Source organism: Brachyistius frenatus, unplaced genomic scaffold (assembly GCF_029030835.1).
Source record: "Brachyistius frenatus isolate BFR_SWC_R1_liver_20210118 unplaced genomic scaffold, ASM2903083v1 Contig_172, whole genome shotgun sequence".
Classification (NCBI taxonomy): Eukaryota; Metazoa; Chordata; class Actinopteri; family Embiotocidae; genus Brachyistius; species Brachyistius frenatus.
The window spans coordinates 533,418-547,069 of record NW_027210771.1 but is presented as its reverse complement, the minus strand read 5'-3'; the positions used below and the strand labels follow the sequence as shown (position 1 = coordinate 547,069).

At 48.7% G+C, this 13,652-nt stretch overlaps 1 protein-coding gene across 6 annotated transcripts in view; it reads left to right on the top strand.

Annotated features, from left to right (window-relative positions):
- Positions 1 to 2,012: 2,012 nt before the first annotated feature.
- The window catches only part of sptan1 (spectrin alpha, non-erythrocytic 1), a 32,257-nt gene continuing 20,617 nt past the window's right edge, over positions 2,013 to 13,652 (top strand). For 5 of the 6 annotated variants that reach the window (XM_069717321.1, XM_069717320.1, XM_069717319.1 and 2 more), the window contains exons 1-12: positions 2,013 to 2,094; positions 9,449 to 9,688; positions 9,774 to 9,899; positions 10,753 to 10,893; positions 11,426 to 11,706; positions 11,795 to 11,939; positions 12,023 to 12,177; positions 12,586 to 12,721; positions 12,818 to 12,919; positions 13,018 to 13,155; positions 13,246 to 13,356; positions 13,525 to 13,602. In XM_069717321.1, coding sequence (XP_069573422.1) covers positions 9,452 to 9,688; positions 9,774 to 9,899; positions 10,753 to 10,893; positions 11,426 to 11,706; positions 11,795 to 11,939; positions 12,023 to 12,177; positions 12,586 to 12,721; positions 12,818 to 12,919; positions 13,018 to 13,155; positions 13,246 to 13,356; positions 13,525 to 13,602 — 1,650 coding nt within the window. In that variant the 5' untranslated portion in view covers positions 2,013 to 2,094; positions 9,449 to 9,451. Of the gene's footprint in view, positions 2,095 to 4,730; positions 4,813 to 9,448; positions 9,689 to 9,773; positions 9,900 to 10,752; positions 10,894 to 11,425; positions 11,707 to 11,794; positions 11,940 to 12,022; positions 12,178 to 12,585; positions 12,722 to 12,817; positions 12,920 to 13,017; positions 13,156 to 13,245; positions 13,357 to 13,524; positions 13,603 to 13,652 lie in introns of those variants that run through there. The other variant, XM_069717317.1, reaches the window with a different exon arrangement.

The following is a 13,652-nucleotide window of genomic DNA, read 5'->3' as shown; positions in this document are numbered from 1 at the left end:
TCTGACACGCCTCACCCATCTGACACCCCTCACCCATGCCTCACCCATCTGACACGCCTCACCCATCTGACACCCCTCACCCACGCCTCACCCATCTGACACGTCTCACCCATCTGACACGCCTCACCCATCTGACACCCATCTGACACGCCTCACCCATCTGACACGCCTCACCCATCTGACACGCCTCACCCATCTGACACCCATCTGACACGCCTCACCCATCTGACACCCCTCAACCATCTGACCCGCCTCGGTTTAAAGCCTTCCACATTTTTTTACACCAGCAGGAGGAAGAAGTTGGTCCTTTACCAAAGAGCTTGTTTCAAAGCACTTGTATGAGGAGTAACAGCATCTATGGGCTGCTCATAGTTGCAGCACGCCTTTGGATTAATAAAAACAAATCCTATATTGAGACCTTTTGCAATTACATGGCCCTTAAATCTAGTATTTAAACGTTGTTGATGACAAAGTAGGGTGAAGAAGTAAAGTATAAAAATGGACCCTGGATTTGTCTGAGAATCTCTAATCACGTGAAAGGAATTGGACATCAATGAGCCAGCCTTCGCTTTGCTTATTAAACCAGATGGTTTCATTCACGTAGTGGATTTTTAACACCTTGTAATCCCAGTCTGGTGAATCACTAAACAGAGACCAGTGGTTTTACAGAAAGAACACAGTAAGATGGTTCATCACTCACCTACAGCCCTTCATCAGCCTGCTGCCTCCTCATCCTCCCATCTTATCGTTCTCTTTACAACCGTCCTGCTGTGTTTCCTCTGACAGATGGAGACTCCCGGGGTTCTGCTTTGTACACTATTTGTTATATACTAAAACTTTGTACTTGTTTTTTTAAATGTATACCAGTTTTTAGTCAAACTAATGACATGTGCTCAGACATATGAATGCTTCTGGGTAATATGGAGCTGAAATCCTCGGTGCTGTCGCTGTCCTTCGGCTGGTTCCAGGCAGTGAGTCAGAGTTGTAACTTTAAAGCAGCAATAAAAGAAAAACAGTTTTTAACCTGATTTGAACTGACTGAAAATGAATGATGCATCTTATTTATTTTCAAAACACACTTTCTTTTGGATGGATGGCGTTTCAGTCTGTGGGCCTGTTTTCAGATGTCAATCAGAAAAGTACATGTCACATAGCAGCTGTTGATGTTCACGGTTTGAGCAGCCTCATCACAACAGTGAAACCGACTTATGACGTGAATCCTCCTCTGAACTCCTCACATGATCAGGGATGCGCAGGCACGTCGTTAACATCGGAGTAATAACCAACCAGCGGCTCGTGAACAGATGATCTTGTGTGCTGAGAGCTCCTGGCAGTCAGCTGGTGGAGGTGCTGCTGAATGCGGTGTTCACAGCTGACTGTCACTGAGTCCAGTTCTGGCGTGTTCTGTGTCAGCTGTACGGACTGAGTCTGCAGTGGTGGAGCACAGTGTCTCCGCTTAATACAATTAAGACCCTGCAATGCCCTGCACTCATTTTATTAGGCCTGGCCGATGACGTGCACGCGCAGCGCGCAGCAGCTCGTTTGTCCTGCAGCACCTTCTATTTATTTAATTATATTCTAAACAGTTTAACAGCCTCTCGGCTCTCTCACAACCTCTAATATTGCTCAACAATACAATAACATGCTGATCTGGGTGAGTTCGGACTAACAGGGTTCCGGGACGGCGAATCGGCTCTTTCCGGAGTGAATCGGCTCTTTCCGGAGTGTATCGGCTCTTTCCGGAGTGTATCGGCTCTTTCCGGAGTGTATCGGCTCTTTCCGGAGTGTATCGGCTCTTTCCGGAGTGTATCGGCTCTTTCCGGAGTGAATCGGCTCTTTCCGGAGTGTATCGGCTCTTTCCGGAGTGTATCGGCTCTTTCCGGAGTGTATCGGCTCTTTCCGGAGTGTATCGGCTCTTTCCGGAGTGTATCGGTTCTTTCCGGAGTGTATCGGCTCTTTCCGTACAGCTGCAGAAAATTACGTCACATTCGGTCAGAAAAAAACTGGTCCGTCCCACCGAGCAGCGCCTCATCCTTCGTCGTGAACTCACCTGGACAACCAGCTCGCCGTAAGCTCTTTCACAAACTGACACAGGTATGAAAACCGCGCGTGCTGTTGTGAGTGTTAGATTCGGTGCATCATTAAACCGGGTTTTTATATTTACCCGGTTTTATTGAGTCATCTCTGTCGCCCAGCTGCTACGGATTTGCTAGCTCGGTGGCTAACGGTAACTGACGACCAGCCTCCCGGTTGTTGGATGATATGTTTGCCTTCAGAAGGGACAATAAACGACATGACGTTCACGGTGCTCGTGTGTTTACCTGCAGGGTGACTGAGGGGTAAATACCACCTGGATGTTAGCATTAGCCACCCTATGCAGCGACGTTAGCTTGCAGCGACACCCATCGACTCTGATGCATTTGAACAAAATGGTTGATTTTAAAGTCGCATCGGTCGCTTTGTTTATCGTGTTTTTCCGGATTGTTTAAAAGCACCGATGAGGCTGATCGTGATGGGTTAGTTCAGACGTTCAGGGACTAGAGGGTTAGGGTTAACTAACTAGTCTGCTAGTTTACGGCGTCATTTTTTCTTCTAGAAGAAAAACCGAATATATTTCATAGCTGTAAATATGTTTTTAACATATATTTATTGTGTTATAAAATGACTGAATCAAATAGCAGTGGATTAAAAAAAAAGAAAGAGAAGAAAAGCTAATGCAGGTTAGCTGGTGGGCCGCCCCGCCCAGTTTAAACACTCCGGACGGACATTATGGTCTGTCGGCTGTCACTGCTGCTCCCCGTTAATCATCTCCGACCGGGCCTCCGGTGGAGCTGCTCACGTGCAGCAGTGGGTCACATCTAGCCCTGCATGGTTTTAAGGAGCGGACCCAGGATCAGAGGCCCGGTTCTGATCCAGGATCAGAGGCCCGGTTCTGACCCAGGATCAGAGGCCCGGTTCTGATCCAGGATCAGAGGCCCGGTTCTGATCCAGGATCAGAGGCCCGGTTCTGATCCAGATGGTGGGACGGTTTGGGGCGGTGCACCAGATGATGAGATGAAGCTGCCCAGCTGGCCTCGTCAGGGTGGTGCCAAGTTCCTCACATACCAACAGGCCTCCACCTATTTACAGCGCACGGCTGAGCAGATAGTGATGAAGCCCAGTGGGACTGAAAGGAGTTGTTACCACGTTATAATCCACATCACACTGTTTAAGAGACTCCACATTTAGATTAAATGTATTTTAATTAGCTCATCAACAGGAACTTAACTTAAATGTGTTCATTTGGCCACTTTGCATTTACAATTTGAATGACTTGTGCTGTATATTTTGTGGGCTTTGGCAGGTCATGCAATATTAATTGATGGTTGTTGGTTTTTTTAAGTCAAGAAAAGTATAATCAAAGATAGTTTTCACTGTCATTAGATCAGAGTGTGATAAAACTCGTGGTGACGCTCTGTGTGTCGTGTGTTGGTTGATGGTCTCCATCTGTTAGACCCTCAAGAGTCCTTTCAGCTGGTGAGTGATTGACAGCAGCAGTGATGCGCCAGTGATGCAGATCATTAGATGAGTGCCGGATGATACAGAAATATGTAAAAAGTAAAATGGGACGACTCTTTGAGCTGTACTGCCTAAAACCCTCCTCAGATTCTCCCAGGGGAGGTTACATGTCCCTGTACACTTCCTCTTTTTGACTGGATGGATTTCCAGTCGTATGAATTTAGTTTCTCTAGCGGTGTCAGATTCTCGGCAGCAGAGACTCCTTTTTTCTTTCTTTTTTTCCTGCTTTTTCTCCTGTTACATGTGAAGCTTTTTTAAAACGTGTGTGGGGCTGTGCTCTTCACTCAGCTGAGGCTCCTGCCAGTGTTTTGAATGCAGTCAGTAGACGTATCACAACATGGAGTGCAGTGCATTACATTAGTGGTGGTGGTGTGAGGAGCTCATTCAAGGACAGCGAGGTCAGAGCTTTGTGCACCGTCAGCTCTCACTCGTACAGTAGCCGAGCTCTCTGTGTTGTTGTGAGTAATATTGATCACATCCACCCTTTGAAAACAGTTATTTAGCCTTCCCTCCAGGGAGTTAGACTCTGTTTCCCTCCAATCACCACCTCCTCCTGCACATCCTACGAATGCTCCTCTTTCATTGGAAGTTTAGGACGACCGTGACCCAAATGGAAAGTAGGCCCTCTGTCTCCCGGGCTGGAGGTTCTCTGTTGAGCAGAATACACTAGAAACCTGCTCAGTCATTCTGCTACATGAACTAGTTTCCAGCCATGTTGACTCTGACTATTCTGTAATGTACAGTGATTTATTATCAAACATCATCCTGCTGAAGTTCAGTGAAAGCATCCTTCTTGAGAGGCTGATGGCTTCCTAATGATTGTCTGATCGATGCCCACACAGACATGCAGCATGTCGACGTTTACTAAACCCAAGCTGAAGGTAACAGCCGTGTGTGTGTCTCTGTGTGTGTCTTTCTGTGGGAGAGAACGTTCGAGAGCTGTGTGGGCAGTGCTGATGTTGTTCTGCTGAGTGAAGGGATGGAGCGGGCCGGAGGGAGGGAGGGGTGGAGGGAGGGGTGGAGGTACGGAGCTCAGAGAGACGCAGGGGCTGGGCTGCATCTTGGCTGCCTCTTTTTAACAGCGTAGCCACTGCAGGTGCACTGCGTCTCTCTGAGACTTTGCTTCTTCAGTCACCGTCCGACGGGTCAGGAGTGAAGCTCAGACTCTGCTGCAGGACGTCAGGTCTCCACAGATGTAGACCTCTGATCCATCCGGAGCCGAGACAACCTGAGGATCCAGACCCGACACATCTGGTGTGTGTGTGGTTCGGTCGTGCATGTTTTCGTCCTGTCAGACCACCAACTCAGACCTGCCAGTATGAAAATGTAGAGTTTGGTTTCCTGTGAGCTTTTGGTCAGATCTGAGCTGTGCCTGCGTTTGTCTGCGTTTCTGTTGGACTCTGGTTTCCACTGAGCCGGATCGATCCGGGCCTGTCGGGTAATACCTTCAGTCTCATGGAGTCCGTACGGGACAGCGGGCTTCAGTATGTTGTTAGTGCATGTCTTCTGTTGGTGTGAAATCCTTTGCATGAAAGTGAAGTGCTGAATTACCGTTCAAGTACCTGAGTGAACCTGAGTCATGGTTTGCTGCCTCCCGGTTGTGTGCTTGTTATCAGCGATTCATCCTGTTGGTTTTTCAGGGCTGATGCTTTCACTTTCTCAGAACCTTTTGACTCTCGCTTCTATTTCTAACAAATCAGTTTTTAATATGAAAATCACATATTTGTTTACATCAGCTGTTGCTAAAAGACTCCTGAATGAAAATGTTCCTCTTCACAAACACTGCGAGTGTGTGCGTCACATCCCGGCGTGTTTAATGAGAGCAGATGCTTCTTCTGTACTTTGATGAACTCGCTCTTCAGTGAAGTCCAGAGACGATGAAAGCTGCCCGTCGTATGAAGAGAAGGAAAAGATGTGTTACTGCTGTTACATCATCGCCTTCGTCCTCCCGCCTCGTCTCCTGAGACTTTTCCGTTTCCTGCAGATTCCTTTATAGTCCGGCATCCGTGTGACCCCTGTTTATAATGCTTGGGTCACCATGGTAATGGAGTGGATGACTTCACCCACTCCTCTGATGATAGCAGAGGGTTTCGGTGTCATTTATTACAGCTGGAGTTTTTTGACGTCATTGGGCAAACATCCCATAATAACCTCCTAGTATAATTCAAGTGGTCTGAGAGAGCTTTAGCCCCCTGCACCTCCTCTTGTCCATGCATTCAGTGCCTCAGAAAAACCCTTCAGGTGACAGGAAGTCCACCATCGCAGGCAGAGGATGGGCTTCCTATTGGCTGTTCCACAGACCTCCCTCCTCTGCTGCTCCACCCAACTTTAATCTACTGTGTGGGACATATGTTGAAGCCACTACTTTGATTGGCCAGAAGAGATGTCCAGTGAAAGATTCATGTAACTCCTGTATTATTATGGCCCTCATTTTTATGGAGTGAATCGGTGACCGTTGCCCTTCGTTCATTCCTCCCACACCTCCACTTGGATTATCTCCCAGTGGCACCCAGAGGCATCATGGGAACTAACGAGTGCTTTAAAAATACATCTCTGCTGAGGCTCTTTGAAAAACGCAGAGAAATGATACATGGATAGGCTATTTATTGTTTTCACAATTGTCTGAGATTGTAAATATAAAAGCAGCGGAGACATTAGTGGAGGCCGTCTCTTAGATTAATAAATTACTGGTTTACCTCAACAGAAGCAACATAACTATATTGAAATATTAGTTGTAGTTGCAGTGCGGTTGTAACAAACAATAAATGCAGTAAAACCATTATAAGATGAATTTAGGTATTTGAAGTCTGTCTCGCTGTACAACACCAGGAAGTACTGCAGTACTTATAAAGGGACCTTCTAAACACCACGACAGCAGACAGACGCTGCTCCCTGAGCTTGTAACAGTGGATGATTGGACTCTGGATGGCTGCTGACTGTTGACGGTCACATGCAGCTGGTATCGGTCAAAGTTCCCCACCCGCCATTAAGTGTTGAAAATGCCTGGAAGACAGGAAGCGAGTGTCACATGACGGCAGAGGTCCATGTCAGAGGAGCTGGCCGTGACGCCGGAGTCCCTGAGTGTTTGTTGCAGAGAGCAGAAGCCCCCGAGGGAGCGCTGTTATCTCCTGATACCAGATGTGAGGAGGTGCTATCAGCAGTCGCAGCGCTGCGTTCAGGGGCGTCGCAGACAAGTGAGGAGCCTGCTGTGACGCTCAGTTTGGCTCATTTTGTCAGTTTGTTATTTTAAAAATATCTTCGTCCACACAAGTGTTTGAGTCCTCTTTCTAAACTAATTTAATTTGCACTGCTTGTAAATAGAACATATAGATTACAACGATGTGGACAAAGTCACCTTTCAGCAGCTCTTTTAGCCCCCGCAGTCAGAGTTAAAGTGTGCCAACCTCAGACTGGATATAAAAGTGTTCGTAGCTTCAGGTCTGAAAAATGGTTCCGATCCAGAAGTGTCTTCAGCTGCAATACCAGCGAGTGCCACTAGAGGTCGGCTCCAAAAAGCCTCCGGCTCCATAGACTCCCATTCAACTTCTCTCATCAAATCCAAAGTGAATAAAATGTGTCCATCAGTTCTCTCGGTGTTGTTAGCTAAAGTCACTCCTTCTTCTTAGTTTTCTGGAGGTCCATCTGAAAATAATCCCTCATTCATTAGAAAAGAAGATTCAAGAAGACCTGTTTTTGGGGGCGTGTCTGTATGATTGACAGGCCTGTGGTGCAGTCAGGTTACAGCTATCGGTGGGCGGGACGTAGTATCATCAGGTTTCCAATCAGATCGGTCAGATCCACCGCTGGCTCCTCCCCCAGCTCGCCCAAATATGGTCACTTCCTGCTCCAAACCGCTCCGAACTAACAAAGATGGTGACGGACAGAATCTGAACTGGAGGATTCATAACGTTCACAAACCAACGATGACATCGCTGATGGTTGATGACCTCACTGATGGATGATGGTTGGTGCCGTTCCCCAAACAGACTACAGCATATAGATGGACAGCATCCATGTTGATGACAACACATTTTGGCTGGTGGAGTCTCTTAATGGGAAGGTGGTCATGTAGTGGGTGTAATTCTGGGACCTGTCCGTCACAATCGTCTGTCCCCTTTTTGCTGACGTCACTGTGACATCACTGCAGATTAAAGCCGAGTCCAGTGAAATCCCTGAAATGATTAAAGCTCTCTGTGAACTGGGTTAAGTTAGGAGATGGGGAGGGATGCTGTTGTGGACCTCACTTTTTTCCAGGCAGTGGGTCGGTGCCTCTAATCCTCTTACAGTGTCCACCATGTTTTTGTGTATGTGTGGGCTCTCCGGGGACCAAAGCATCTCTGTCCTCTGGCGTTGGATAAAAAGCTCACTGCCCTGCTGACTCTACTAATCCCCCCTTTCAGACCGGGTCGATGTTTCACATCCACCCACCGCGTTTTGTCTCACCATCTGCAGCATCAGCAGAAACCGTGTTCATCTGCATCCAGTCCAACAGACCCAGCACTCAGCTGGGGGTTTGGTTGACCTGGGCTCGGTTAGACGGATCAATATCTCCCCCTCTCAGCCTCTTTGTGTCTGTCTGGCACAACAAAGCACACATTCCTATTTCTGCTGTAGGTCCGACCCTGTGAAGGCACCAGATACCTGCAGGGAGAACGTTTCCACCAGTATTTTCACACTTTTATTATCTACGGAGCCTTGATTTGGACCATTTGGCTGCCGGAGGAGCTGACCGCAGTGATCTCATTGTGTAGTGAAGTCCGGTTACTGTTGACACCCATGTGGAATTTCCGCCCCCACCCCTGTTTGGCATTTTCAGCTGCTGGCCCCTCAGCTAGAGACAGGATGGGGGTGGGGGGAGGGGAAGGGGGGAGGGAGGTCGTTAACGCAAACAGCCTCGTTCTTTATATCCCGCTTTACACTTCCTGCCAAATTATTTTCAAAAGAGCTGCAGTAGAAGTTCAGGACTTTCTTTCTTTCATTTTCCCCTGTGGTTTTATATTCATTAATAAAAACTGATGGGACAGAGTTGTAGATCAGACTCTGGCTGTCAGCAGGCCCCGCCCCCTTTTGTTGGAAAACATACGACCCTCGGCGTCGACTTTAATGTAAAATAACGTTACAAAACCGCAGTTTATTTATGTCAACTAAATATACGTGGACTGAACAGGCTGGACAGATAGAAGAGTTTAGTTTGTCTCCGTGGTCACGTCGGTGTCCAGAAGTGTCCAACAGACTTCTGCTTCACCTGACTGAGTCTCCAGGTGTTCACGTTACCAGCGAGTTATTTTATTGTTCAGTCTGTTACCTCCCATCAGCGCTGTTCTCTGACCGCTGACTGACCTCCATTAAAACCTACAGCGTCAGGATGTCTTCCTCTCTGGTAGCTCGTTGCCATAGCGACCTTCTATCACGTCATTGTTGGAGCAACTAACGACACAGAAACTCTTCGGCATGACGTTATTATTAAACCGGTTAGTTTAAAGCAGCAGTTTGGAGGAAAGTCTCAACTTCATCTGATTCTGTCAGTGTTTTCCCTCAGAAAGGGGCGTGGCCATGAGAGCCCCCCCCTGGATGACGACGTGCCGCTCTGCTCTATCGGTGGCCTCATCAGGGGGGAGATCAAATTTGTCACTGGTGATTGATTGATTCCCAAAAGGAAATTCGACAACAGCCGGTCATAAAACACAGAACATACCCCAAACAGACAACATGTGATGCTGCTGCCCAACAGACCGCAAGCTTCTTCAATCCTCTTCTATTAGACACAAACAGGAGCTGCTCTACTGTCCCGACTCGATCGGCTCTCTGAATTCATCCATGTCAGTGTGCAGGTCAGATGTTATTTTAACATTTAACTAATGTGTTTTATCTGTGGTGTTTTTTCTTCCAGAAAATGGACACCGCGGGGGCCAAAGTGCTGGAGACAGCCGAGGACATCCAGGAGCGCCGGCAGCAGGTCCTGGACCGCTACCGGCGTTTCAAGGAGCTGTCCATCATGCGCCGGACCAAGCTGGAGGACTCTTACCGCTTCCAGTTTTTCCGCCGTGACGCCGACGAGCTGGAGAAGTGGATCCAGGAGAAGCTGCAGATCGCCTCTGATGAGAACTACAAGGACCCGTCCAACCTGCAGGTCTGTCCACCGCCTTCACGTCTCTCACGGTTTGAACTCCGTTAAACCAGAATCCTGCTCCTCACACGTCGTCCTCTCTCCGCAGGGTAAGCTGCAGAAACATCAGGCCTTCGAAGCTGAAGTTCAAGCCAACTGTGGGGCGATCATCAAGCTGGACGACACCGGAAACCTCATGATCACCGAGGGACACTTCTCCTCCGAGACCATCCGAGTAAGAAACGCAGCGATGAAGTGTGTTATGACGTACTCGGGGCTTAAATAGCATCACTGAGGAGGAAGCAGAATCTGAAGGGGACACCGGGGATGAGTGTCTAACGATAAGCTCCCACGCAAACCATTCTGCTATTAAAAAGAAAACCCATCGGAAAAAAAGAGTATTGAAACACGAAGCAATTTAACTTCAAAGTAATTGTGTGAATCTTGTCACATCTTTTTTTGAGAACCGCTAAGTATTGGTACAACAGGGCGGCACGGTGGTGCAGTGGTTAGCATTGTCGCCTCACAGCGAAAAGGTTCTGGGTTCGAATCCGGTCCTGGGCCTTTCTGTGCGGAGTTTGCATGTTCTCCCTGTGCTTGCGTGGGTTCTCTCCGGGTTCTCCGGCTTCCTCCCATCATCCAAAAACATGCACCTCAGGTCAGGTTACCTGGCGCTGTGCTAGTGGCAGCCTGCTGCAGCAGCTCCCCCCTGAGAGCCCCCCTGCTGTAGCGAAGAAATTTCCCCTCGGGGATTAACAAAGTGAAATAAATAAAATAAAATAAAACACCCGTCCCCTGACTTCCTGTCCACTGTTAACCCGTCCGTCTGATTCAGTCCTACACGCCCTACCGGACTCAGCAGAGACCTGTAGTTACGAGTGTCAATATGGCCGAGTACATCCAAGTAGGTGTCGACCTGCAGCGTGCCTCCTGAGTGCTGTGAACCTTCTCGCCTCTCGTCTTCATCCTGCTGTCAGAATAATGACATTTTGTTTTTTACTGCATGTTCTGCGTTTTATTTGGGTCACCTTGAGGAAGACGTCTCGCTTCTTTTCACTCACTGAAATAAAACCTTCCCTGCACCGTAGACCCGTCTGGAGGAGCTGCACCGGCTGTGGGACCTCCTGCTGCAGAGGACCAAGGAGAAGGGCATGCGTCTGCTGCAAGCCCAGAAACTGGTCCAGTACCTGCGAGAGTGTGAGGACGCCCTGGACTGGATCAGTGACAAGGTCCGACTTACACCTGCAACATTTCACACACCAAAAAACAAACTTATGTGACAGATTTGAACAAATAAATGCTGTTTCTATTAATTATATGATTCATCTATGAATGATGTTGTATATTTTGGGTTCGGTGTTACACATTTAAGTTTTCTTTCGATACTGTCACGGTATTTATTGTTTTAGAAGTTTAGTTGTTCTCATTGAAAGGAAATTGTATTTGAAGTTTAAGAATTGAAGCGTATCAGATTGCCTGTTAATTAATGGAACCAGATCATGTTATTAAATACCAGCAACTAATGAGGAAAACAAAGAAACTGCTTTTTAAAATCCCAAAGTCATGAAGTTAGAGCTGAATACATGAAATCAGTTGTGAGCTGTTACAGGTCAGTAGGAAGATGAACTGGTGACACAACTGAGCTGACTGTATATAAACATTGAAAAAATGAATGCTGAGACTAACAAGCAGATCCATTTTTCTTTTGTTTGCATATAAACCCACCGTGACTCCCGGTTGTTGGTCCCCTCTGACCTGCAGGAGACCATGGCCACCTCCGAGGAGCTGGGCCAGGACCTGGAGCACGTGGAGCTCCTGCAGAAGAAGTTCGAGGAGTTCCAGACAGACCTGGCGGCCCATGAGGAGCGTGTGAACGAGGTGAACCAGCTGGCTGCCAAGCTGATCCAGGAGGCCCACCCCGAGGCCGAGCTCATCGTCCGCAAGCAGGACGAGGTGAACGCAGCCTGGCAGCGGCTGAAGGGCCTGGCCCAGCAGAGGCAGGGCAAGCTGTTCGGGGCCGCCGAGGTGCAGCGCTTCAACAGGTAACCACGGCAACGTGAGCACAGCCTTTACACCGGGTCTATCTGCGACGTATACACGGACACGGGCTGTGTTTGATTCCACCAACAGGGACGTGGATGAGACCATCAGCTGGATCAAGGAGAAGGAGCAGCTGATGGCCTCCGATGACTTCGGGCGGGATCTGGCCAGCGTGCAGGCTCTGCTGCGCAAACACGAGGGGCTGGAGAGAGACCTGGCCGCTCTGGAGGACAAGGTGGGACACGGGCTGCTAACACACAGGCAGGACAAACAGGAAGTTCAAATATTGAAGCCTAACCTCCTCCTCTCTGTCGCCAGGTGAACACTCTGGGTGGAGACGCAGAGCGGCTGCAGCAGACACATCCCCAGAACGCCTCCCAGATCCACCTGAAGAAGGACGAGCTCGTCACCAATTGGGAACAGATCCGCACGCTGGCTGCCGAGCGCCACGCCCGCCTCAACGACTCCTACCGGTAAAATACCCTCGTTACCTCCATCGATGCAAATCCAACCAATCTCTGCAGTGTTTGTGGGAGATTGCAATTTTTTCCAGATTCCCACAATTTGCATATAAAAAGTTTCAAACAAAACTGTCTTCATCAGCTAAAATAGCTCCTCATTCACAGCCAGCAGCTCTTCATCCTCTTCATCAAACACAAACCAGACCGCAGCTTATTTACTGCATGAGTAGTTCCTCAGGTCCAGCTGCGCCTTTCATGAGGATTTTCTTTGTCATATGTAAATGTTCATTTGATGTAGTTGGATCATAAGAAGTCATAAGAAAAAATGAAGAATAACTGTTGTTGAAATCCATTCCTGAGAGGAGAAGCTGCTCTCTCCTCCATCAGGTCTGCTCACTCCTCATGACTCTGTGTTGACAGGCTGCAGCGTTTCACTGCCGACTTCAGGGATCTGACCAGCTGGGTGACGGAGATGAAGGCCCTGATCAATGCTGACGAGCTGGCCAACGATGTGGCCGGAGCCGAGGCTCTGCTGGACCGCCACCAGGAGCACAAGGTGAGACGTCCGGTCTTCAGGGGTCTCTGGATTTGAGGATTTATTTGACACATTAAAGGCTCGGTGTAATTTCTAAATGTTTTTCTCGTCTCTCAGGGAGAGATTGACGCTCACGAGGACAGTTTTAGAGCCACCGATGAAGCCGGCCAAGCCTTGCTCAACACAGGACACTACGCTTCGGAGGAGGTCAAGGAGAAGGTGGGGCTCGTTTCTTTGTGCAGTGTCATCGCACCACGTCTGTACCACTAACCAGTGTGGTGCTTTAACATGTCGGTGCCGGTGGGTGTTTTGTGCAGCTCGGCATCCTCTCCGAGGAGAAGGAGTCTCTGCTGGAGCTGTGGGAGGTCCGCAGGCAGCAGTACGAGCAGTGCATGGACCTGCAGCTCTTCTACCGGGACACAGAGCAGGTGGACAACTGGATGAGCAAGCAGGAGGTAACCTGACGCCAGCAGACATGTTCCCCTCCTCTCAGGAGAGAGTCAGTGCTGTGGGGAGGCGTGTTTCACCGTTTCTTCCTTTTCCAGGCTTTCCTCCTGAACGAAGACCTCGGAGACTCCCTGGACAGCGTGGAGGCGCTGCTGAAGAAGCACGAAGACTTCGAGAAGTCACTCAGCGCCCAAGAAGAGAAGATCACTGTGAGTTACATCATCGTTCCCACTTAAAACCATTCATGTTCCACCTTCGCGTCTTAAATCATCTGCGTGGAGGTTTGCTTCTGAAATCTGCAGGAATATGTTGAGGACTCCAGAGTATTGTTGTGAAATAGAATGAGCTTCTCACCTCTTTGTCCCGTTCATTTCCAGGCTCTGGATGAATTTGCCACCAAACTGATTCAGAACAACCACTATGCCAAAGAGGACGTGGCCACTCGCAGAGATGCTGTAAGTGACTCCTGTCAGCTTCCCTTCAAACAGGTGTTCAGATTACAGCA